This window comes from Poecilia formosa, unplaced genomic scaffold (genome assembly GCF_000485575.1).
Source record: "Poecilia formosa unplaced genomic scaffold, Poecilia_formosa-5.1.2 Scaffold375, whole genome shotgun sequence".
In the NCBI taxonomy this organism is placed as follows: Eukaryota; Metazoa; Chordata; class Actinopteri; order Cyprinodontiformes; family Poeciliidae; genus Poecilia; species Poecilia formosa.
This window is the reverse complement of record NW_006800314.1, coordinates 300,530-326,413: the sequence shown is the minus strand read 5'-3', so window position 1 is coordinate 326,413 and position 25,884 is coordinate 300,530. Positions and strand designations below refer to the sequence as shown.

The following is a 25,884-nucleotide window of genomic DNA, read 5'->3' as shown; positions in this document are numbered from 1 at the left end:
TAATACTTAGTAGAATGTACTTGCACAAATGTAAGTACATTTGAAATATACTAAAGTATTTTTTCCCACTAGGGTATTCAGAAACCATCAAAACAGATGCTTATAATAAAATTCTGCCAAGTCTAAATAAACATTTTGGGTATTCAGAATGTTATTATATCTTGTTAAAATAAATATTTAATACAAACTCTTATGTTCTCTTATTAGGTCTATTAGTTTTGATATTCACATCTTTCTGTCATAAGTATCAGATCAGACATAAAAATATAACACATTTCCAGATAGCTCATATAATTTTACAAATATAAATAAATAAATAAATAAATAAATAAATAAATAAATAAGTGCAAATGGTTAAAAAAGTCACTAAATTAATAAATGGAATGATAAAGTTACAAATATCAAAATAAAAAAAAAAACACGCGAGTGTTTGACTGTTGATTTCATTCACTATCTAAAAACGTTTATAGTTTTTGAAGCGATAATAAAATAATGCTCTTACTTTTGAAGTTCAAGTCCAGAAACCTCCAGTTAGAAAATTAAAACATGGATGTGCGTGAGTTTACGTACGCGATGACAGACGCTCAACCCGACCAATGATTGGACGAGCAGACCTGGAAGGCGGGGCTTCGACCTCCGGCGGAGGCTGGGTGTCGCCTGACCGGATGATGACAGAAGTTTTCACTGGAAGCCAGTTACTTTTATTATACACTGACCCGCTAACTAGCTGACAAGTTCACTGAATTTAGCCTTTTCCGTCTTTTTTCCTTAATAAATAAAAAGAAGTAGAAGACAGACTTTCAAAAAGAAGCAGTGGCAGGCTGCTGAGCCATTTGGAAACTTTTTTTTTTCCCTCCCTTTGGAAGAGCGAACCATAATTTGACTAGCGAGGTGTCTGGGATAAAGCCCGCAGGGCTCACCGAGGCACCGCTATGGGAAACCGGGGGATGGAGGACCTCATTCCCCTCATCAACAAGCTGCAGGACGCCTTCAGCTCCATCGGCCAGAGCTGCAACTTGGACCTGCCGCAGATAGCGGTGGTCGGCGGGCAGAGCGCAGGGAAAAGCTCCGTGTTGGAGAATTTCGTTGGAAGGTTGTACAGCCCGTGTCTGCTCTTCCATTTTATCCCCTTGCTTTTGGCCGGGTTTTGGTTCTTTTTGTTTTTTCTTGACCCTTTGGTTTAAAAACAACAACAAAACAAACTAAACTCGCCAGCTAAGCAGTTGTTTCGGCGCCCAGTGTGTCGGTTCCTCCCAGTTTATAACGTTTTTTCCCCCAAAACTGATTCTTTCCATTCTTGAGCTATTCACAGTCTATTCCTACGTAGCTTACGTATAAAAAACAGATGTTTGACAGACAACATAAATTCTTTAAAATTATTGTAAAATACATCAAAATTGGCTTTATTCAGGCACTGAAAGTAGGTGGAAAAGTGACTGTGAGTGTATGACTAATCTAATGCTGTCAGCAGGGCCTGCTATCTGCCATGTCCTGTCAAACATTCACAAAGCCTGCTTTATCATAAGATTGCCTGGCTGTAAACACAGACCTCACGTCACATAGGTCACTGTTTGAATTTTAAGGGTGTGGCAGAAAAAGGTTAGTTTGTAGATTTCCTGAGGTCACTGGCAGATAAAATAGCTTATCATTCAGCCACACAGGAATCGAAACAGGAGCTTAACCCTTTGCATAATCTTGTGTTTATGTGTGGGGCTGATTAAGGAAATCTTGACAAAGCCAAGCATCAATTGTGACTTTAAGAAAAAAAAAATCCCTTTTTTTGTGGACATAGTTAGAGAAATTGGTAGAAATAGTGAGAAAACATCTGTTTATGATAAGATTTAATTGGTTTAAATCTGCTGAAGATTGTTGCATCCGCATAGTTTTTCTAGACCTCAGCTAAAGTGCAATGTGTGTGTGATAGTGAAAGTGGATTAGACGGCCACGTCTCTGCGTTTTTTTTTTCCTGTCGCCTTTTGTTTGTGAGCCCCACAGCAGCCGCACAGGGAGACAGTGGAGGCATTGATGTGTCTGCGCCCGGGTCGTCAGTCATGTCACCAGCTGCACCGTCATGCGTACATGACACACTGGGTACCAGATACCCACAAAGCTGCTAGCTGTTCCCATGATCGGTAATCATGCAGGGACGCTTTGGCAGGCTTTTGACTCCGCTGTGTTAGTTTTTAAATTAAATGGCTCTTGGTTTCTGACTGGTCCAAATAAGCTGTTCTCCTCATTTGTAATGGACAGAACCTCGGAAAGGACGTTCGACCTTAACCCTTTGAGTTGTCCACATTTGGTCATTAGTGTTTTCTGCTGCACACAAATTAAGTTAATGTGGGATGCATTTGTATTCAGTCGCCCTGAGTCACTGATTTATAGATCTGCATTTAGTTGCAACTACAGCTGCATGTTTTTTGTCTTCCCTTTCTAGTTTTGGACCTGACAGGTTTACCGCTCAATAGCTCAATCAGATTGGATTTTCAATTGGATTTAGGTCTTGACTTTGACTGGGCCATTCTATAACCTGGAGTTTTGGTCTTATCAGACTTATCAAACTGTCCACATGACTCACTTCTTGCTGCTCAGCCTTTGTGTGAAATGTGAAATAGATCACTCTTTATCGTTCTTCCAGAAATGGGAGTCAATAAAAGGCATTTCTGACTGATTTACCAGAATAATGATTCATGATCTGAACTGGTCTTGTTCATATTTTATGCAACAGCGGCATAAGTGACGGAGGAAACAGGATGGAAATCAAAGTTGTGCAACATCCTAACTGCTCAGTCAGCGCTGAACTTCAGGAGCAGAGGGAACATAAACGTCTTCCAGTTTTGACCTCAGTGCATATATGAAGGTTTTTTTTTTTTTACTGTTTGCGCTGGTTGCTGTCTTTTGAATAAAATGTTGAGTCTCCCAGCTAACCTGACAGCCAGACGGACAGAAAAACAAACATATTCTCCTCGCCTGCAGAGATGTGGGGGCGCTGACCTGGAAATGATCGCGATTGTATTGAGCAGAAGTTTCCATTCCGATGAGCATGTGTGCAAAGAGGAGAGGGAACACAGGCAGATGCTTCAGCTTCATTTAGACCGTGTTAGTTTTCAGCGAATGTCATTTAAAGTCACTTCAGAAAACAGAAGCAAGTCCAGCTCACGTGGAGACATGTAGTTCAATTTGGTCCTGATTAAGTAATTCGTGTCAATCTCAGTCACTGCAGTAAAACTAGGACTGGGCGATGGGACTTACATCTAAAATCTCATTTATGATTTCTGTCTGTTTTTGTTCTCGCCTTATTCTCTTAAAGAAATTACAAATGGCAGAAAACATTTTCAAAAAGTGGCTTTTATTTCAATCGTTCCTTCTATGACAGAGTTTTAGAGTCAGGCTACAAGAATTTGTGTTTAATTACGGGAACACAGTCATAATGTTAGCAGAATAAAGATGAAATTTGACCAGAAAAACATCTTAAAATTATAAGAAAAAAGTATTTTTTTTGTGTTGTGTTACTACGACTGTACTCTTGTAATATCTTCACTTTATTCTTGTAATGGAAAAAGACAAATATCTTAGCCTGACCGTTGTGTTTTGTTGTAGAGCTGACCTGAACTCAGAGTCCAAATAAGCAGAATCTGTAAAACTGCCTCAAGAAAAACAAGATGGCGGCTTTCGGTGTGTCGACATCACTCTGAAATACGGAAACAAAAGGAATACATTGATGGGGGAAAAAAGTTAAGATTTTCCATAAATTAAATCTTCAAAAACCAAAAACCCAGTCATAGATGCAATTCAGTCCAAACGTCATCAAGTACAAACTCAGCTGATCTTTTTATGCAAATTAGGGAAAAAGTCATCAAGGTAAAGGAGCCCAGAAGATTACCTTGAGTCAATGATTTTGCAATAGTTAAGCATGTGGTGACAGTTGAAAGGAACAACTCTTAGCAGGAAGAAACCTCCAGCAGAACTGTCCTAAGGATTAGCGGCCATGATGGCGGACTGGGAGGATAGAAAGGAGATGAAATGCAGAATCACAAAGAGTCCATAGAACGATTCGCTACAATAAATGTTCATTACAGACTCCATCCAGGAAAGAGACGCAGCTAGTCAGAGAAACACTGAGCCAGAGGAGCTTTCTATGTAAACAAAAACAGTTCAACAGGCAGCAATGGTTTCCTCCAGAAAGGGGACACAGCTGAACACAATGGCGCTACGCTAGAGGTACCTTCTGCAAAAAAACAAACAGAAAAAAACAAGTACCCTGCAGCTTCCATCTTACAGTTCTGTTTAAGAATAAAAGATCAACCTGTAAATGTTATTCCTTAGTTTGTGTTTCCAGAAACTAAACTTATTCTTTTTTTTTTGTCTGACAGAGACTTTTTACCCAGAGGATCTGGCATCGTCACCCGCCGTCCGCTTATCCTCCAGCTGGTTAACAATAAAGCAGGTAAAGCACAAAACTTTGGGTTTACTTTAAAATGTAAATAGCAGCAGTAAACTAAAATTTAAATCCCGAATCTATCGAAAAATTGTTCCATCGCTGCGTCCGTTTTGTCTGATACCAATTTGGATTATTCTTTTACTTTTTGCCTGGAGCAGCTGTGCATTTAATCAAATTTATTTTTCTGTCTTTTGTATAATCATCATTATCATAGAATAATTGAAATAGTTCTTTAGTAATATTCTAAAACATTTGATCTTAATTTGTCAAAAATGTAAAAAGATGCATGGAAGCTGCATCAAATTAGGTCAAAATTCAGAACATTCTTATTTAAATGATCATTTATTTTATAATTTATCATTATTATTGTTGAAGTAATTTTTTTTACATATGATTTTGCTTGATTCTCTTTCTGTAGTAATGGCTGCTATTCCACACATTTTTTTGTCCTTGATTTTTACTTCTATTTTGCGTCAGTCTTCTACATCACTTGTTTCTTCTGTAGAGTATGCGGAGTTCCTGCACTGTAAGGGACGCAAGTTTGTGGACTTTGACGAGGTCCGCATGGAGATCGAAGCAGAGACCGACCGGATCACCGGGTCAAACAAAGGGATCTCCCCCGTCCCCATCAACCTCCGCGTCTACTCCCCGAACGGTACCGGATCCACACGCTAAAACCGTTACTCCACGTATTTGAACTTCCCCCGGCTGACTTCAGCCTTCCTTTCGTCTTCCTTTCTCGGCTCAGTGTTGAACCTGACCCTGATTGACCTGCCGGGGATGACCAAGGTCGCCGTGGGCGACCAGCCTCCGGACATCGAGCACCAGATCAGAGACATGCTGCTGCAGTTCATCGTCAAGGAGAGCTGCCTGATCCTGGCCGTCACTCCGGCCAACACAGACCTGGCAAACTCAGATGCTCTCAAAATCGCCAAGGAGGTGGACCCACAAGGTGAGGCCGTCCCTTCAGACCTGGATCCTTAAAAATTTAAATTAAAGACTTAAATTATCTTAAATTCATTTAAAAAGTAAGTTGTCATTAAATTTGTTCATCAGAGGTCTTACATTTGGCCTTAGTAGGACTTTTGTCAGGCAAAAGGTTGGCTCACATGCAGACATCTTCATTATAACCTGCGGCTCGTTGTCGCATCTAGCTTTTCTTGTGTCTGTCATGGATAAGTGCAAATTTTTCTCCAGTTGTTTGGCTGTATGAAGTTTGTACATTTCTTTGGACATCAAGGTCTTAAATTCCATTCATACTGGTCTTAAAATGTCTTAAATTTGAGTTGGTGAAACATGTAGAAACCCGGTAGTCATTCAGTCTGACTTTAACTTGGTTTAGCACTGAATAAGATGAACATGCTCCTTGCTCTTAGCTTCCTCTCACTTCTTCCCTTCCGCTCTCTTGTCATTCGTTGCCTCACTAATAAAGCTGGATTGTGGTTTTAATGAACTGTTTAATTATTAAAAGATTTCCTGGTAGCCAAGGGGAAGCAAGTAGAGATAAAGTTAGTGGATTAGTTCTATCTTTAGCTCTTTATATTTCAAACCACGATGATGTCATCAGTTAGTTGGCTGTTCTTTATTGGATTGTAGCAACGTGTTGTATGTATGACAATCAGAAGGAGTTTTCAGGTAAAATTGGCGCCAGCTGTAATTTTAAGACCATCATCGGGACACTTTGGTGTTTAGGGCTGCGGACGATTGGCGTGATCACGAAGCTGGACCTGATGGACGAGGGGACGGACGCACGAGACATCCTGGAAAACAAACTGCTGCCACTTCGCAGAGGTAACTCTGCACATGGGATTTTTCTCAGAGTCGCCAGTCTCTCTGACTGGCTCTGAGCAAATGTTAGAAATGTTCCAATCTGAGTCAGATGCAGTCCGCTCCTTCACTGTAAGATCTGACTTTTATGTTTTTTTATCAGGCTACATCGGGGTGGTGAACCGCAGTCAGAAGGACATCGACGGAAAGAAAGATATCCGCGCTGCTTTGGCGGCTGAGAGGAAGTTCTTCCTGTCTCACCCCGCATACAGGCACATCGCCGAACGCATGGGCACCCCGCACCTGCAGAAGACCCTCAACCAGGTCAGACCCGCCCCGGATTAAACACCGTCACACCGTTTGACTTGAAAGCGTTGCCTGGGTGACACGTCACACCAAACCATGTTCTGGTACATTTTGTTCAGTTCAGTAAAAGAAACGTGGATATTTATATCCAAGATTTTTCGGAGTCTCTATTGTGTGGGCAGGAGGGATCTCCTGTAGCAGTGTGTGTTGCAGCCAATCTGAAAAAGCTCCTGTCTTAAAACTGACCTTTCACTGGATCATCTTTGTTACACAATGAGCTCCAGAGGTCCTTCGCTTTCTTCCATTCCAAGTTGGAAAAATGAAGCTCAATACATCGTCTAATTACATCGTCTAATTACTATTATCAGCAAAGGCTAATGACGGTTTATTTCCTACCAGTTTGCACATTTAGCAACTTTAGCAAACAGCTGTTGCTCAGTAATTTATGTAACTTGCTCAACACTAACCATTAAAGTTTCAAGTAAACAGTTTAATACTGAAGCTTTCATCATGTTAAACACCCAACAAACACATCAGATTTCAAGGTTGCCTTTGGTGAACACAAAACCATCCTTCTGAACATTTAAATTTATTTTCTTCTTTTCTTAAGTCGGACCTCGTGAATTTTGACTTCCGAGAATTTAAGACGGAGTTTCCACTTGAAATAAATATCGTCTCCACCTAATTTTTCTGTTTTTCTGCAGCAACTCACCAACCACATCCGCGACACGTTGCCGGGGTTACGCAGCAAGCTGCAGAGCCAGATGCTGTCGCTGGAGAAAGAAGTGGAGGAGTACAAGAACTTCCGGCCCGACGACCCGACCCGGAAGACCAAAGCCCTGCTCCAGTTCGTACAAACACAAACAGACGGACATAAACAAAACGTGTTTGAACTCTTTGGCTAAGCTGACGTTGCATGAATCTGCAGGATGGTGCAGCAGTTCGGTGTGGACTTTGAGAAGTGCATCGAAGGGTCCGGAGACCAGGTGGACACCTCCAACCTGTCCGGCGGAGCGAAGATCAACCGGATCTTTCACGAGCGCTTCCCATTCGAGCTGGTGAAGGTAATTTTGGAGGTTTCTCTCTGACATGTTTCCAAACTGCAGTGGGATTTAAGGGCAGACTTTCTTTCTGACTAAAAATGAAAATGTTTTAGATGTAAGGTTTTTCCTGCTTGTCAATTAAAACTAAAGAAGCTCTTTGACAACAAGTAAAACGTGACACGGCTTTTGTGTCTCAGATGGAGTTTGATGAGAAGGAGCTTCGCAAAGAAATCAGTTACGCCATCAAGAACATCCATGGAGTCAGGCAAGTTCAGCCAGCATGCCAAAAAAAACCTACTCCACATTTTAGTTCCTACCCTTCTGTCAGCTGTCCATCTTACACGATTCTCAGCTTTTTCTGTTTTCATCGTCACTTTTTAAAACCTCATATCCAGAATTTGTTTCCAATATACAGCAAACCCAAATCTTCCCATTTGCTAATTAATTTATGTTTTTGAGAAAGAAAGAGAAGGAAATTATTTTTTTGAGTATTGTTTTCACCTCTTTTGTATTTAAACTTTTCAAACTTTAATTTGAAGCCAGAAATGACCTCAGGTTAATTGTTTTTTTTCTACAATTTCTTGCCACATTTCACCTGTGTGTGGATATTTTGCTCCTTTCTACTTGCAGTTTGTACTTATAACAAAAACAGTCATTAAATACTCAGATATAATCAAATACTGTTAGATTTTTTTTCTAAAACCTAATTGTTTTGGTTCTGATCCCTTAATGTGCCTGCTAAATATTATGACATATAACAGATTATAATCTCTGAACATAAGAAAAGTGATTTCCTACTGGGAGGTGCCACTTACTGTAGTCACATAACCCGACTTTCTGACAGTAGGGGATGAGCGGAGCATTGGAAATGACTTTCCGTCGCCTGTCGGGTACATCTGACGGGCGGTTTGTACGAAACATTCTCGTATCAAAGATGTAGTGTGAGATGACCAACACTCGCCAGAAATTCACACAAAATAGGAAGATAAATGTTTATTATTGTGCTGCATATCTATATTTGAATGTGTTTGTTTATCTTTTCTAAACACGACAACATTAATCAGTGAAGACACTGATATTTATTGTGTGCCGTTTAGTAAGTGTGTGACAGCACACATAAGTTTAATAAAGTCAGGAAGTTTCTTCTCATTTGCTCTGTAAATAGTATAATTTAGTTTTTTTATAAGGCTTTGTTTGTGTCAGTTGACTTGGCCTTGAATTACTGGAAAAGTAGAGACAAAGCAGGAAATAAGTAAAATGTTATGCACTTTTCTGTTCTACAGTAGAAATGCTTCAGATGCTTATTGGTGTTGTTGTAAAGTTGTTTTCCTCCACTAATGTTAAAAGATAAGCTTCTCTGTTATTCAAGTAAAGTAGCTCCGTTTGTTTACATTGACTAAACAAAGGTAATTCCATTAACATGTCTGATTGAGTCCATTATTGCGTGATTATAATTGCATTAGCAATCCTAGTAACAATCAGGCTTTCATTCCAGTTAATACAAGGAAAGCACAGGCACGCCCTCTTCTGGATGAAAGTGGTAATCACCTCTGACCAATGCGGCTGAATGATTGCACAGATGAACTCTGAGGCACAAATACATCTATCACACTCTTTGACATGAACAAAATGGCCGCCTTAGAAGAAACCTTTCTGGAAATGAGGTTTATGTTTCTAACTTTCTGCTTGTCTGCCACATGGCTGCCTTGACTCCAGGTTCTCTTTTTCTTCCCCTCCTCATTAGTTTTCTCCACAGCGTCTCGTCTGCTCGTGTCTTCTCTGTCTTTGATTCTTTTTTTTTTTTTCCAGTCCTTGTGTCCATGTATCTTATCTGTATGTCCTTCAGGACAGGCCTGTTCACCCCTGACATGGCGTTTGAAGCCATTGTGAAAAAGCAGATCATTAAACTGAAAGAGCCCTGTCTGAAATGCATCGACCTGGTCATCCAGGAACTCATCAACACAGTCAGACAATGCACTAATAAGGTATCGCTGCATGGCCGCCTGTCAGACTGTCACGCCAGCGCACAGTCAGTGCAGCCAGGAGCCATATCTGTCCAGCGTTGTTTTTTATTTACTTAACGTATGCTGTTTTCATGGACTGAGAAGAACAGCTTCTGAAAAAGAAGACAGACAGCAGCAGCTTTGAAATCCCTGCCAGTGAAAAAAAATCACAAAACTACTAATCGATAAAATCCCACTCTGTGACAGAACATCTGCTTTCATTGAGCTAAACGTTTACCTCAAAAAATCTGATTGCTTCTCAAAGTCCATGTTAGACGGGTCAGATAAGATTTCTATGTGAGGTTTCTGACAAGAACACAACAGTGATGGCATTAAATTTGGCTACAACTCGAGGAAAAACTGGTACTTAATGCCTACAATGTGGCCCTTACTTTAACCAATGAACTGTCTTTCTTTACAAGAATAAACTATTTTCTTAAAATTAATTTGAAGGTCAGCGAAACATTGTGTTGCTGTTTTAAACTTTTCCATGCCATGGCTCCTCACCCAGTCAGCTTTAGCTTCTGCTAAGGATCCACTTTACAAAGCCACAGAAAAATACATGAAAACCATCAACTCTTTGTGTTTTTTTTCTAACTTTTATTCACTGTTTAGAAATTATTGCTTTTGTGTAGCATAAATGCTGCCTCATACCTTCTAATTGTAGTCGACCATGACTTCTTGGGGGCTTTTTTAGCCTCAGTGAGGAACAAAGCAGCTTGATGAATTTGACTGGCAGCCAATCAGAGAGAGAAGCATGGCAAGTGACATTTCCAGTAATTATTTATATTTTAGAACAGTGACTGAAACACGTTAGATTTTCTAATAAAAAGGTGATTAAATAGTTATGATTAAAACATTTATTAGATTGAGTTGTTTTAGTCTAACATTTTTTCCTAGCGCCCTCTAGTGGCCCCTGCTTTGAAAAACACTGTTCAATAACATCAAAGCAGCTGAGATGAAACTTTTACTCAAAGATAAACTAGTGTGGGTATATTTATATACTTTGCCCAGACTGAATTTTATTTAATCCCAAATTTAGTTAAACGATTCCTGATTCAATGTATTAAAAGGAATGCACTTTAAAAATAATCTATTTCAGCCATTGAATAAAAAATAACTCAAATTGTTTAGAAGAATTTGTAATTTTTTAAAAAAATCTGCCTGTCAGTAACTTCTAAATAATTTTGGGTTCAATTAGTAGCTGACTTGTTTCATCGATAAGCAGCGGCCATTTTTGTAAAATAAAAACTCTGACGTTGGCATCACGTCAAGCATTCACATTATAAAAGATTTCACTTCACCAGACTTCACTTTGACGAGAAACATCGTGTCACGAGAGCTACACCGCCACAGGAGGATCATGTCAAGGCCTCAAACTTCGCGTTTCATAACCCTAACTTAGAGAACTGCTGCATTAAATGACCAATATTTCACCCAATCTGACTGGAAATCACCAAGACGGTGTTCCGCTTAACAGATAACAATTATTGCATCTTCCTTTTTGCACGGTTTTCCTTTTAACTCATGATTAGAGGGAAGGTCAAGTACTAGCTGTGATGAGCTCCAGCTGTATTTTCGGTTCTGTTTGACCGTCCAGTCCATGTGCAGCATGTGTAACCGTCTGCGGACTGGGTTTGGTGTCCTGGCTGGACGGCGGTGCGGTGGAATGCTGCCTGCTAGATGCTGCGTGCTTACAAGCAGATGTGAAATGTTTCTGCGCTGGTTCATTGCAAAACAAGCTGCAGGCCTCATTTGAACTTTTTTTTCCCAGGTTTATTTTTTCCTTTCTGTTTGTGCAGCACTGAGGGAAAGTTTTAACCTGTCCATCACTTATCTGAGTTTTCTTTCCAATCAGCCAAACGTTCTCTTAGTTTCTTTGATGATTTCTTGGGTAGCTGTTCTCAGAGTTCACCTCATTGTTTTTGGCTACACTTGCAGTGTCACTAAAAAGCTGTTTTTGTCCCATAAAGCAGATTTAAGAACCTGCAGCTTGTTTTAGTCCTGAACATGAAGCAGAGCTAAACTAATTCCTGTTTTATCTCTCTTCACATGCCTCAATGCTCTATTTTTCCCCACAATATCCCATCCAACTATTATTTTCTCCACCATTTTTTTCTCTCCCTTCTGTCCTACTATGACCCACGCTATGCTCACCTCATTCTTTTACCTGACACTGAAACTCCAACTCCCATGATGCCTCGCTACAGGACAGGTCTCTTCACCCCAGACTTGGCTTTTGAGGCCATAGTGAAAAAGCAGGTCATTAAGCTGAAAGACCCCTGTCTGAAATGCGTAGACCTGGTCGTCACCGAGCTGGTCACCCTGATCAGGAAGTGCTCGGAGAAGGTAAATGTGAACAGAAACAGAACGAGGAGTGAGAGGCAATAAGCGAAAGAGAAAAATCAAGAACTTTTAATGGACTAACCAGCCACCGTGAACGTTGTTGATCGGCACCTTTCACCACCACTCAACACCCATCCTGCCACTTCCCTCAATGTTGACCCTCAATTATAAATCTAATGACCAACTCAATTTAAACGCAGCCCATCACCACACTGATCAGCTCTTTAACAAGTCCTCACCCCTTCCTGTTCTTAAATCAAACCCCACCCCGCACACCAAATTTAGAAACCTCTCCCTCACACTCTTCAGTCTTCCTCTCAGCTTCCCCCTGATTTCCTTCCTGATTTGTTGAGACTCGCATCATTAAATACTCTGATGGTGAACGTGTTGGTGCATGCATTTGTGTCTGAACCGTCTGTAAAATTGTCGCTGCTCAGAAATGCTCAGGTGCTTCCCACATTGTACTAATACTAGGTGTGTAGCTTGTAATTACAGTGCCTTGCGGGGTTTTCAGTCCTCCAGTTCTGTTTCCAATTCCGTCAACTTGACACAAACTTTAATCCACTTTGTTGGGGTTTTATGTGATCAACGTAAAGTAGTGCATATGTTGCACCCTGGTACTGGCCTGGACTCAACTGGAACCTGGAGACCGGGAACTCAGGCACAAAGCTTCATTTGGTAAAATATTTCGTTTTCACTTGTTCTGGAATAAACACTTCTCAGAAGAATAACAAAAACAACAAAAAAAAACACAGTAAGTTAAACAAAGACTCCTCCTAATGAGAGAGTGGTGCAGCGATTGCGGCGGCACCTCGTATACAAAGGCTATTTATCAAAGCAGCTGAAAATGTTGTGTCATTTTCCTCCCACTTCATGATCATCCATTACTTTGTGTTGGTGTGTCGCATTAAATCCCAATAAAGCATCCAGAAGTTTGTGGTTCTATTGTCAGAAAATTTGAACAACTTAAAGGAATATGAATGTCTGAATATCTTTACAAGGCACTGTAGGAGCTCTGCACAATGTGCTGGTGTGAAGGTGTGCAGCTTGGGATTTCTGCAGCTGTTTTTTTTTTTTTTCTTCCTGCACACACGTCGGTGTTTGCAGTTGGATTCGTACCCTCGACTGAGAGAAGAGACGGAGAGGATCGTCACCACTCACATCCGAGAGAGAGACAACAAGACCAAAGACCAGGTTGGTGTTTGTTGGAAGCAAAAAGATTCCCAGTATACCGGGAAATTGTAGTTTTGCTCTGTTTGTGCAGATAATGCAGCATTGTGTTGTATTTTGCCTATCAGGTGCTGCTGCTGATTGACATCGAGCTCTCCTACATCAACACCAACCATGAAGACTTCATCGGGTTTGCAAAGTAAGATAAACCTCTGAGGCAGATTAATGGGGACTCTTACTGGGAATCCGGCTCGGCTGCTCTGATTGGCTGTTAACATAGATTTGGTCTGGCCATCATGGCCATCATGGCCATCATGGCCATGATGGCGACATCATGGCCATCTATGAGGCGATGATGTCGCCTCATAGTTCATGGTGGATGTTTGAGAGGCTTTGCAGTGTTCAGCCAACGTTCTTTCTTTAAAGTAAATTTGTCACTTCTAACAGTGTGGGTCCAAAAACTTCTCAGTTTCGGAGTTAAAGCCCAGGATGATGCGTTCTACATTCTGTTATATATTATTTTAGATTACAAGGCTGGGATCATTTGTTGCTCTTGCATTTACAGTTTTTCATTTGTTCAAAGCGGTTTAGTGTTGCTTCAGTAGTGAATAAAAAAGATGCTCTGCTGCGTTTTTGTTTTTTTTTTGTCTACAACAGTAAAATGATTATGCGGGTCCATCCTGTTTCTGCCCCTTTCAGCCGCGACTGAGCTGAGCTGCTGTCAAACAGAGAGACTGGAACTGTTTTCAGAGATTTCTTTCTAAGAAGCAGCCAAAACAAAGACGAACGTAGCGTTCAAGTCACATTGTTGCCGAGGTCCAAATGGTACAGAAGCTTAAATTAACAAAGTTAAAACGAATTTGTGTTAACGCAAAACTGACCTATTTTCAACATGTAAATGTTCGTGCAACAAATAAAACTAATTATTTACATTTAAAACACATTATTTACATTTATTTACATTATTTACACTAATTATTTATGTTTAAAACATTTTATCTGACTTTATCAAAACCCATTTCTAGCCATTTCAATAAATAATCAAATTCAGTTATGCTTTTGGATGATTCTGGTATCTCATTGTATTACTGTGAGGTTTAAGAGCTTTTCTGAAAATAAAATACGTAAAAATGAAATTGAAACTTAAGTACAGATTTGCACATTGCAAGACTAATGTTTAAATTATAAAGTGTAACTGATGTCTGCATAGGAAAATATACACAATGTTTACATTATACTTAATAAAGTACCTGAGTTTTAAAAGTTTAGAATACATGTATAAGGAATAAAATCACTCATTCATCCATGCTCTTTTATTCCTTTGGGGACAAATACTGATAAAATAATTGATTGTAGTATAGTCATAAAACACAACTGAGCCAGCCACAAAAATGCTAAATTATGCAATAACTTAAAAAGAATAAACGAAATGTTGGTAAATAAAGAAATATACCGTGTTTTTCGGACTTTAAGCCGCTTCTTTTTTCCCCACGCTTTGAACCATGCGGCTTACAGCCCAGTGCAGCTTTTCTGTGGATTTTTCTTCAACCACCAGGGGCGCTTTAGCAGGAAGTGAGTCATTGGAAGTCAACATTGGAAATCAAAGAAGAAAGCGCTAATTTTCATTTAGAGCAAGCACATGCTAGCAACAGGAACGACGGAGAAATGTTTTCAAATTCAAACCCCCTCGTCATGGAAGCAACACGAAGAAGTTCATATGATGCCGCTTTTAAGCTAAAGATTATCAATCAATCTGGCAGTAAATGGAGCCGCTGCACATAAACTCAGCGTGAATGAATCCATGGTTGGGTGTTGGAGATGGAGGGCTGCGTCCTTATGGAAAACCGAGAGCGGTGGAGATACCAGCGGCCTGGTGCGGCTTATTTTCCGGGTTTTTTTTTTTTTTTTTTTAAACCTTTGTAGATGCGGCTGATGGTGAGGTGCGCTCTGTAGTCCGGAAAATACGGTATTCTAGTCTCTCATTGATGAGGTTTCTTTTTTTTTAAACACTCTTTCATTTGTAACTGGATCAGACTGAATGTGTAAGAGTCGACTGATGGTTCTTCCAGTGTGTGAAAAGAAACCGGGTCCTAAAACGCTTCACAGTTGCCAGTTCTTAAAGCTGAGCTGATTTTATTGAACGTCTCTGTCCTGCAGCGCCCAGCAGAGGACCGCTGCCAACGCCACCAAGAAGAGAGTCATGCCCAACCAGGTAGACCAGCTCTCTTACATCACTGCAATGTTTTGTTTTTCCGCTGTAATTGTTCATCTTTCCATGCTACTACCTACTGGCTCTTTGTTCCTCTCTTCCTCCTTCTAAACCGCTCACTGGAGCTTCTAGTAAAGCACCTTGGCCCCAGTTCCTCTTTAGGTGGGTGGGGGGAGCCGCTGCTCGCTCAGGCCGTGACAAACAATATTTTTTCATGTCTGACAGGGAAGAGGGAAGTGAGAATTGCGCACACTTATGAGAACTCACAGGTCAGCTTTTAAGTGTAAACATATGACATCACAGCTTCTCCGTGAAGCTCTTTTGGGTTTTTCTGAGCTTTTAAGAATTTTGATCTGCATCTATGGATGACGGTGAAATTAGAAGAAATACGGGAAAGCTAGGATTAATTGTTGCAGGTTTACAGGCAGCAGGTGGTGAGATTTATCTGTAAAACGCTGCAACCCATTACATCATAAGGCTGGAATAGTTTTCCTCTGGTCATCTGATCTGCGAAAAACACATACAAATAAATCAGCCGTAGGATCACAGTTTGAAATGCTGAAAATTGATTTATTGAAGAAACAGAGACATTTTCCAACTCTCTACACTATGCTAGACGTCAAAAACAACCTAAAATGTCTTGCAGCATGGCTGCCATGAAGATTATTTTTCTCCCATTTAATCTGTAGCTCTGCATCATTTTAGTCAGAGTGCTGCATTTCCGTGGTACGTTTTTATGCATTTCTTTAAAGCTGCAGTAGGTTACTTTATAAACAATGTTTTTTTTTTTTTTTTGCTTATTTGTTTTACTGTCTATCATCTTTGTGTAGGCGCTGCTAAACGCTAATGGCGGAAAAGCAACTTACCGTTATAGGAAAACCGTTCAGCTATTGTCATTGGTTGCTATGCTAACTAGCCTGAGCATTGATAATTGGCTCCGCTGTGAGCAAGGGGCTGTATCGCAGCAGAGAGCAAATGGCAGAGTGTGCCTGGTGTGTACACGAGCATGATTGACAGCGATAAGACCCTCCTCCTTGCTCTCTGATTGGTTGTTTCTGACCATACAGAGTATTTTTCCAGTGGCTCTAGGACTGGAAGGAAGAAGAAAAGCTTGATTTGTTTATTTATTTTTCATATATTATCTGTCTCGAAGCATACTGTCACAGTATATCGTTATGACAGTTTGAACAAATACGTGAAAAACCTATTTCTTCATAAAAGTTACGTACTGCAGATTTAAAGTTACCAGTGTTAACGCAGAAACAACAGCGAATAGAAGAACTTTAGCAAATCAGATATCAAATTGAAGCACCAAGCTCTCTCGGCTGTGCTGCGTTTTCATTTGCTTGTAGCGTCCTGCCTCCTCTCTTAGGATGAGCTTTAAAACACCTGGTGTTTCTGTGGACCGTTCAGGTGATCCGCAGAGGCTGGCTCACCATCAACATCAGCATCATGAAGGGCGGATCCAAGGACTACTGGTTCGTCCTGACCGCCGAGTCTCTCTCCTGGTACAAAGACGAGGAGGTAAACCTGCAGAAACGACAGGAAATGATGATGTAGCCGTCAGTCTCTGGCAAAACGTCACACAGAGTGTTTCATCAGGAGAAAGAGAAGAAGTTCATGCTGCCTCTCGACAATCTGAAGCTGAGAGACGTGGAAAAGGGCTTCATGTCCAGCAAGCACGTCTTCGCTATCTTTAACACCGAACAAAGGTGCTGACATCTTTTTTTTAATTATTATTATTTTTTTATTGTTAAACTCGTTGGATTTGAAGCTCTGTGTTTCGGTTCTGTTGGTTTACAGGAACGTGTACAAAGACCTGCGTCAGATCGAGCTGGCCTGCGACACCCAGGAAGACGTGGACAGCTGGAAGGCCTCCTTCCTCAGAGCCGGCGTTTACCCAGAGAAAGACCAGGTGCTCAAGAGATTACCGCTGACGAGACGTCCCCTGTTTTTCAGTTTTCAGACTCTCTTTTGACTTTCCTAAAAAGGTTTCCTTTGCGTGGGTGATGTGATGTCCGCTTCTGGTGTCCCTCAGCACGAGAACGAGGACGCCATGATTCCCGGGGACACGGTGTCCATGGACCCACAGCTGGAGCGCCAGGTGGAGACCATCCGCAACCTGGTGGACTCGTACATCAGCATCGTCAACAAGTCCATCAGGGACCTCATGCCCAAGACCATCATGCACCTCATGATCAACAACGTACGTCCCGGGTTTTCTTTCCACGTTAAGCTGAACATTTCTGCTACCAGCTGGTTCTGCTTGGTGCGTTTTAAACGGGTTTCGAGGAAAACGTCACAGTGAGGCCAAACACAGACGCACACAAGCAAACGCACTTGGTTTCCGTTTTCTTCACAAAATTTTACCAAACCCAGAGACATTCATTGGGATTTCAATGTATAAAACTCTTTTAAGTGCACTCAGCTATAATATTTATTGACTGTATTTTGAAAACATGTTTAAAAAAAAAAAAGCTCTTAACAATATTTGCTAATTTCTTGTCTTTGACGGGTGTTTTCACTCCTCTTTAGCTTCTGCAGAAAATCAGCTGATCCATTGAGCACATAGCATCAACAATGAAGCTTTGCAGAAAAAGTGAAATGCATTACTAGTGCTGGTTTAATTTGTTGTTTAAATCTGTTTTTGAGTGACTTTGATGTTTAAATGTGACAAACACAAGCTTAATGGGGCCAAACTAAAAGACTTTCTTTTTTGAATTGCTAACATAGAGACAATAAAGTCTCTATGTTATAAAGTATTAGTAGAGTAGATGCATTATTACCAGAAGAAAGTCGTAAACTTCTGGGAAGATTGATTTAATGATTTATCTAGACCTAACATGGCGCCTATTTGGTTCTTTCTTCAATCGTTTCAAAGTCAATTGCATGATAATTTGATGCTGTTGAGTTTGAAAATGAAACATGTCCTTATTTGTAAAAACCGACACCAAAGAATATCTTTGTGAGGTGCTCGACGTTCCTCACTTTACATTTTTAAAATAAATGTGTCACGCTTCAGACGAAGGACTTCATCCACTCGGAGCTGCTGGCCTACCTGTACTCGGCCGGAGACCAGGGCAGCCTGATGGAGGAGTCGGCGGAGAAGGCTCAGAGGAGGGACGAGATGCTGAGGATGTACCACGCCCTGAAGGAGGCGCTCGTCATCATCGGAGACATCAGCACCACCACCATCTCCACGCCGGTGCCGCCACCCGTAGACGACACTTGGATCGCCAAAGAAGCGAGGTGACAAATGTTAGACAAACGAATGCGTGAAAAGTTTTAATACTTTTAACTTCAGACAGGTTTCAACCTGCTTAATGGTCAAAGCTTCACCTGCAGTGGACGGTGAGTCTCCAGATTAGACAAAAACAAACCTTAAAAGAAAAATGTATTTAGGAAATATTAAGTTATTGATAAAATACATATTTCTGTTCCAACATGTTTTTATTTCTATGTGCTGCAATAGAAATAAATAACAAAAACGATGCAGAGTAAAAGTGTGATGAAATGTTTGCGTTTTCTTGTTTTTGTCATGTTCGCATATAACATTCAGGTGAAAAATGAATAATTTTTTCAACATTAAAAAAAAAAATCTGAAGAGATTCAGGTGAGCATGACTAAAACTCTGGTATTAGTGTAAGAGTAAAAAGTGTGAATAAATTAAGGATTCATGATTTAATTTTAAAAAATACGTGTTACAATTTTTCTTTTTGTTTAGATTTTTATTGTTTATTGAAAATGTAAACAAGAGCAAACTGCCTTTATCATAATGCATAATGTCCACCAGGGGGCACCAAAGAGCTGTCAGTTATTAGACCAGCAGCTTCTTCCTTTCTTTGCAATGCAGTTAGAAAATAAACGGCTTTGATTTGTTCAGATTATCCATGACGAACATGAAATGTTAAAAGCAACACCTGGCTCTTTGTTCCAGTCCTCCTGCGGCGTCCCGACCTCTCGCGTCGACCGCACCGCCTCCCAACCGGCCCCCGGCGGCGAGGGGCCCACCCGCAGGTGCGCCCGCTCCTCTGAATCCGTCGCCGGCGTTCGGAGCGCCGCCCGTTCCGTCTCGTCCCGGCGCGCCGTCGCCGTACGATGCCAACTCGGCCGTGCCCCTCATTCCTTCGAGGCCGCCCCGCGTGCCTCCAGCTCTGCCGCCGGGAATTCCCAGGTAGATGGAAACACACACACACACACACACACACACACACCCCTACACATCCTTACGTGATTTAGAGTTTTGTTGTGACGTATCATGAGGACCTTTTGGCAGATGGAGGGTCACTTGCTTTTCTTTTTATGAGTTCATCTCGTCTGTTTCCTTTCTTGGTCCAAATGTAAATGTGGGAAATATTTTATTGATAAAAGTGACAATAAGAGGAATTTATTCCTACTTTTTTAGGGCCACAGCAATCACAGCATCACAAGCACACATACTGGAACTGAAAAATGTTCCCAGTTGTAATGTATAAGTGCCGTTTCCATCACTAAGCTGCACGCAGTAACAGTATTTAATCATATTTTCAAATTGATTGATACTTATTGACGCGCTCATTGAACAAAGAAAATAGTAAAAACAACATTTCTAACATTTCATGGGCAGTTTGTGGGGTTTCAAACATCATTAATTGAAATTTATCGTGACAACAGTCAGTCAAAACTCTTATCATGATGAGAAACTTATCACGATAAATGATTACCAATGCAATAATTATGTCACCTGACCTGGTTTCATCATGCTGTGGTATTTCAGGAAGTTCACAAAAATTAATTTTTAACACATAGCACTGAATGTTATAATAAAAAAGCCAGACTCCCATCTTCGAAAATGTAAAATTAGCATCAACAAGTAAAATAATGAGCATTAATGCATTTTTTAAGGCTATATTCAGATTCTAAACTAAATTATTTTTTTATTACCAATTGCAGTTGCATGTTATAACATTATCACACCCTAAATATAAAGGGTTCAATTAAGCTAAGCTAATAACGATTAAAAGCCCAATGGGCTCCGTGCATCATGTAAACATCTAGCTAAGGCTGTACCATCTGGGCTCTTGTTTCAGATTAATTTAAAGTTCCTGAGAAACTCTTCTGAACAGATCAACATGAGCTGATAGAAATGTTGCATGGACAGCTTATCATCAGTCTGGGTCCAGCTGAGACTCAGTCTGATGCGCACTCAGACTGAGCTTTACCGTGTTGTTGGTAATTAGCAAACTGAACGCCTGAGCACCGTTTTAAAGCTTTCAAAGCGCCGTTGGTGCTTCAGGGTCAGAAATCCGGACCAGAATTTAGACCCGTTTCATGTCTGGCTTTCCGTCTGCATCCACACCGACACAATAGGTGACCCTGTTGCCATGGTAACGGGCCCAGGAAGTCCATAAGTCTCCACGCATGACGTATCTCCCGTTCTGTGTTGCTGGGGGTTTTATTTGGTGGGGGGGGGGTTGTTTTGGTGCTTTGGGAGCAATCGCTGCATGACTAAATAGTAACATTTTCCCCTCGCATGTTTTTTTTTTCTTCTTTGTTTCCCTTCCCTTTTCCTCTCTTCCACCATTTTCTCCTGCAGCAGAAGACCGCCGGCTGCACCCAACAGACCCACCATCATCCGCCCTTCAGAGCCCTCCCTGCTCGACTAGAAACTCCCTCAAACGTCATTTTGTTTTCCTTTTTTTCTCTCCATCTGGTCTCTCAGACCCTGTTTACACTTTTCTATCGCTTACAAGCAGAAATGTTCTACTAAAAATAGTTTCTACTCTGTGATTACAAACTACTGTTATGCTCTTAGGTCTGTGCTTTTCAGAGGCATTTTTGTGTAGATATTTTTTTTTCCTTAAAGCGACGACATGAAGGCAAAATGAAAAGATATAAATTTGATGACAAATTTAAAGCCTTCCTCAGAAACTTTGTAATAAAATCCATCTTAAAGCGGCGTATGATGTACAACGTTTTTTTTATGACGTAAGAGAAATGTTTGTGAGCTGAACCCTTGCTAATGTTAAATCTGCAACATTGACACACTAACAGCATTTAACGAAAATAATTATTCTCACATGGTTTTTCTTTTCACTTAAGATGTTTTATAACATTCAGCTTCTTGCCAGATAGTTTTTTTTTTCCTTAATAACACACTCCTGTTAGGTTTATTGCTTCTCCTTCTGTGGGAAACGCAAACCTAAATCAGAGATGGAAACCAGAAGGGAAGTGCTGACGTCTTATGTAACACTAATAACTACACAGATGTTGATGTAAGAATGTCCTGTGCCTGCGAGTTTCCACAAAGCTTACCGTCAATGGAAGAAATGTCACAACGTCTTTGAAATTTCATCAGCGCATAAAGCCATTTGTTAAATAAATCTGAGAGACGTCGCCTTTATGTTTATGAATAAAACACAAATCGAGACCAAAAGCTCTGGTGGTTGGTGCTTCTTCTGGCTGCATGCCTTTTCTCGTGCTTCTGTTGTTTTTCACTCAAGATGACATGAGCAAACGCTTATGAAATATTTGCATGGTGCAAACCTGGAAGCAGCTGAGCAGAAGTGAAACATTTCCTCTGATGGAGTCGAGGTCAGTTTGGTTGGTGCTGCATGTTTATAACAATGTGGAATCCTTCGAATGACTTGTTTTTAATACATTGGGATCAATGTTCAATGCAAACGCACTCGGGAAAGACGTAGGGAGTCTGGGATCAAACCACAGGAGGGAAACAAAACGGCAGTGATTTACCGGTAAGTAAGAAGCAGAGCCAGACGTCGCTGCATTCTTTACACACCAAAACTTTTACTGTATAAATTAAAGAATGTGTGGAGATTGAACTATACAAGTTCCTCTGCAACCAAAGAGCCGGTTTCGACCTCAATCCAGCGAAACAAAACTCGTTTTGAGCCGCAAATGTTTTGATTTTTTTTTTTCTTTTTTAGGTGCTGGAAAAAAGAAACCCTTAGTAGAGGAAATATGGAGTCATTTTTAAAGAGCTACGTTTTTATTTCAATTTTTAGGGTTTAGTATTCAGAAAAACAAAACTTTATAATATACATTTTGTTCAGTCTAATATTTGTGTAAAAAAAATCTTATAGTTTCAAACCTAAAGACAAGAAATTGTTCTAAAAAGCATCTTTTGTTGGAAATTCAGTGCAGCTATTCTAACTACTAAAGGTCTTATTAGAAATGTATTAAGAGCCATTGTTAGAGGTTTAAAGAGTCATTCCTCACACTTCCAGCCCCAGCAGGTTGTTCATCCCGCTAGTGATCATTTGAAATGATGTTTTTCCCCCCCAGACGTTAGAGAAGACCTCGGTGTGAATCCTTTCTTTCCAGTGAAGTTTGCTTTTCAACAGAGCCAGAAACTAACCGGAGGTGTTTGTGTTCATGGTCCTCTCACGCAGGCGGCCGCCACACGCTCCTTCTCGTCCGAACCCCATGTGAAGAAACCTCCGACCCGGCCACAAAGAATCAGCAGCAGGACTCTGCTGGAAGAACTCAATTTTTATTTTTTGTTTATTTTTTGTTGTAAGATCGTTTGGTTAAAGAAGATAACAGGTATCAAGAATTTCTTAAACAGAATTGAAAAACCCCTGATTTGCTGTGTATGTATGGTAATATCAATAGTAAACATGCGCTGTATATACTGTAAAACTTTTTCTGTGGCTAAATAAATACCGTTCAGACGTTTGGGGTCAAACTATTTGGTGGTGATAATTTTATGACTAAATTTCCAGGTAGTTGTAAATTACAGCCCGCCAAGAGGTTTCGTGACACATTTATTTCAGATGCTGGAGTAACGCCTCGAATAAAAACATGTTTCTGCAGAACTCTGAGGCGGCCTGGGGAGACATTCAGGCGATGCAAAGAAGATGTTGAGGTGGGAAAAATTCAGGTCCGCAAGCACTGGATTTACCCACAAAGGCTCCAAATGAAAATAAATGGCATGAATGAAATTAGATATGAATTAGATATGCATATGGTGTGTGTGTGTGTGTGTATATGTGGTACAACTCTGTAGAGAACACTTTATTTGACGGGGTGACGACATGAACGTGAAGGAGTCTTCATGAATATTTACAACTGTTGTCATTAAGTGTCATTCAGTTAATAATGACACTTTTAATGCAAAGTTGCAATAAAATTTGTATTAAAAGTACATTAAAAGTGCCAACTTTGCATGTGTTTTAATGCATAAGAACCCCTCTATTGCTAATAGTAAACAGCATCATGAATATTAATAAAACCCCACCTTTTTCTGACTCAGAACTAGAACTCCAGTGACGTCTGAGAAAACTTGAGACCCGATCCAGTTTCTAATCCACTGTTTAAAGATTGAACAGCTGATCAAATCAAGTTACAAACTTAAACCAAACTGGATAGTTTGTTAACATTTTTGTGTCACTTAGCCATTCACAGAGCTCCCTGATCAGAGAACATATCAACTTTCATACGGCGAAAAGCAAAAACGGCTCCGTTCTGCGTTCTTTCAGTGTAAAACGATGCTTTTATTGTCATGAATGTCTTTCACTAAAAGGTGATTTGTTACATCTTACAGGACATGTAAACATAAAATGCCTCTGCATGAACAAAACGGACACTTTTGTCATCTGAAAGAAAAAAAAAAAACCCACATGGTTGAAGTTTAAGACACAAACGCAGTCGGTGTGTTTACATTATTCAGACGTGCGAATGGCAGTCAGTTTGTGAAAGTTTCCCTCCTTCCCACACGCGTCAAAAGACTAAAACAATGTGACTCATTAAACAGGACCCTTAAAAAGAAAAACACCAGAATCAACTCTGAGACCAACTAAAACAAACGCAGCTGCAGAGTCGACACTATTGCACGTTATTATCCTGTCATTATTATCCAGCAACTGGGCGAACCGTCTACCTTTACCGTAAAATCTCGACCCCTTCACCCCCTTTCAGAGGCGTAGGACGGCTTTGATGCGCATTTCCTTATCGGTTTGTGGGCCAGACGTGGCATTAAAGGCACTAAACAAAATGAATTGACCCAACTTCCACATTGTCATACCTCTTCACCTTCTGGTTGCACTTTGTGATTTAATGAAATGTCATTATTGCTCACAGTCTGTTTATTCATCTGTCTTGCACACTTTCTCTATGTGCAGACTCTCCGCTTGTCGTCAAACAGTTTGCGAACGGTGTAGACCTGCGGAAAGACGACGGGCACAGAAATCAGCAAAAAAACACATTTCTCTTTACACTACTGAAGCATAAATGCAGCAGATTCCTGGAGAAAACTGCAAAAAAAAAAAAAAAAAAAAGAAGATCCGTACAAAATCATGCCAGTAAATTAAAATATAAATGTTTTAGTTAAATGCATATTTATTCAGGTCTTTATTAAATAGATGCACTACTGGCTGCAGTTACAGCACTTAGTCTGCTGTATTGGAGCAAATAAATGCTCAAATTCTTATTCCTTCATTTATATATATATATATATATATATATATATATATATATATATATGGATGAATGATGGATGGATGATTATATAAATATATATATATATTCGGATGGATGATAAATTAATTAATTGCGTAATAATGCAAATTTGCTCTATCTAAGACCAATAAATAAAGTTTCATTTTGAAAAGACACTGGTATTGGAAGATATTTTAAAAATCCAAAGTAAAACACACACTCCACTTTATTACTACTAATAAAGTGGAATAAAAATATGTAAATGCCAAATCACACTGACCATCACTTAAATGTACAAAATCAGTGAGGAGGATGAACACGCGTCATACTTTGTAACGTCTGGTTAAAATGTGCAGTGAATTATCGGGTCGTGTGGCGGTCACCTGGGTTAGGGCCACACACAGCATCACCAGCACACTGGCACACGACCAGAACGAGACCCTCCACAGGTTGTCCTCCAGCAGGTTTCGGTCCCGCGCCTCAAAAGCCCGCAGGACCGTCTGCATCTGCCGGCTTCGCTCCAAACGTTTGTGCAGAGACTCCATGGTCTCCTGAGGGGAAACCAAGCAGAGAGCGACGGCGTGTAAGTCAAACAAACTAATGCTAAAAAGAAAGAATAACTACACCGAGGACGAGTCTCGTCTGCAGGTTCTGAAGTTTCTGCAGGTTTCACTCAAATTTAAGACTTTTTAAGACCACGATGACTGCAATTTAAGACCAATATCTTCACGGAAATGCCTTCATCACGCCGACTGGTGAAGGCGATAAAGTTGGTCTTATCCGCGATAAAAAAAAAAAAAAAAAAAGAACAGCTACCAGGGGGTGTTAGCAGTGAGTTAGCAGTGGCCTCCATCATCTCAGACAAAACGCAATGAATATATCCTAGTGCGACTCAAACACAACCTGACAAAAAAGTCCAGCAAAAAAACAACAAAAAAGATTAAACAATCATATTAAGACAAAATTTAAGATCTGAGATCTGTGATAAACTTATTAAAGGCCAAATCATTTTTTGAAACTAAGGCTTTTAAGGCCTTAATTTTAGATACACAAATTTAAGCCCTTTTAAGGATGCGCAAACAAACACCCTGAGTCTGCTTGATTAGCTGACGACATTTCTCTCTCTCTCTCTCTCTCTCTCTCTCTCTCTCTCTCTCTCTCTCT

The 25,884-nt window shown here is 40.3% G+C and overlaps 2 protein-coding genes across 6 annotated transcripts in view; one reads left to right on the top strand and one right to left on the bottom strand.

Annotated features, from left to right (window-relative positions):
- The first annotated feature begins 657 nt into the window (after positions 1-657).
- dnm2b (dynamin 2b) lies at positions 658-22,959 on the top strand. 5 transcript variants are annotated; one of them, XM_007575347.2, is made up of 20 exons: positions 658-1,093; positions 4,371-4,444; positions 4,944-5,093; positions 5,187-5,390; positions 6,131-6,229; positions 6,369-6,529; positions 7,216-7,358; positions 7,440-7,575; positions 7,752-7,819; positions 11,768-11,906; positions 13,011-13,097; positions 13,202-13,272; positions 15,231-15,285; positions 16,696-16,806; positions 16,885-16,994; positions 17,086-17,197; positions 17,321-17,488; positions 18,305-18,531; positions 19,220-19,456; positions 20,861-21,697. In XM_007575347.2, the coding sequence occupies exons 1-20, from the start codon at positions 933-935 to the stop codon at positions 20,925-20,927; spliced, it is 2,580 nt and encodes an 859-aa protein (XP_007575409.1). In that variant the 5' UTR covers positions 658-932; the 3' UTR covers positions 20,928-21,697. The 5 variants fall into 5 exon arrangements, with proteins under 5 accessions (XP_007575409.1, XP_016517982.1, XP_007575407.1 ...); XM_016662496.1 differs by lacking the exons at positions 11,768-11,906; positions 20,861-21,697 and adding exons at positions 9,401-9,539; positions 22,674-22,959 and having other exon boundaries at positions 659-1,093; XM_007575345.2 differs by having other exon boundaries at positions 659-1,093; positions 20,858-21,697.
- Positions 22,960-23,749: 790 nt separating this feature from the next.
- The window catches only part of tmed1b (transmembrane p24 trafficking protein 1b), a 7,140-nt gene continuing 5,005 nt past the window's right edge, over positions 23,750-25,884 (bottom strand). The window contains exons 4-5 of the mRNA XM_007575343.2: positions 25,104-25,271; positions 23,750-24,445 (exon numbers count right to left, since the gene is read on the bottom strand). Of these exons, the coding sequence (XP_007575405.1) occupies positions 24,395-24,445; positions 25,104-25,271 (219 nt within the window). The 3' untranslated portion in view covers positions 23,750-24,394. The remainder of the gene's footprint in view (positions 24,446-25,103; positions 25,272-25,884) is intronic.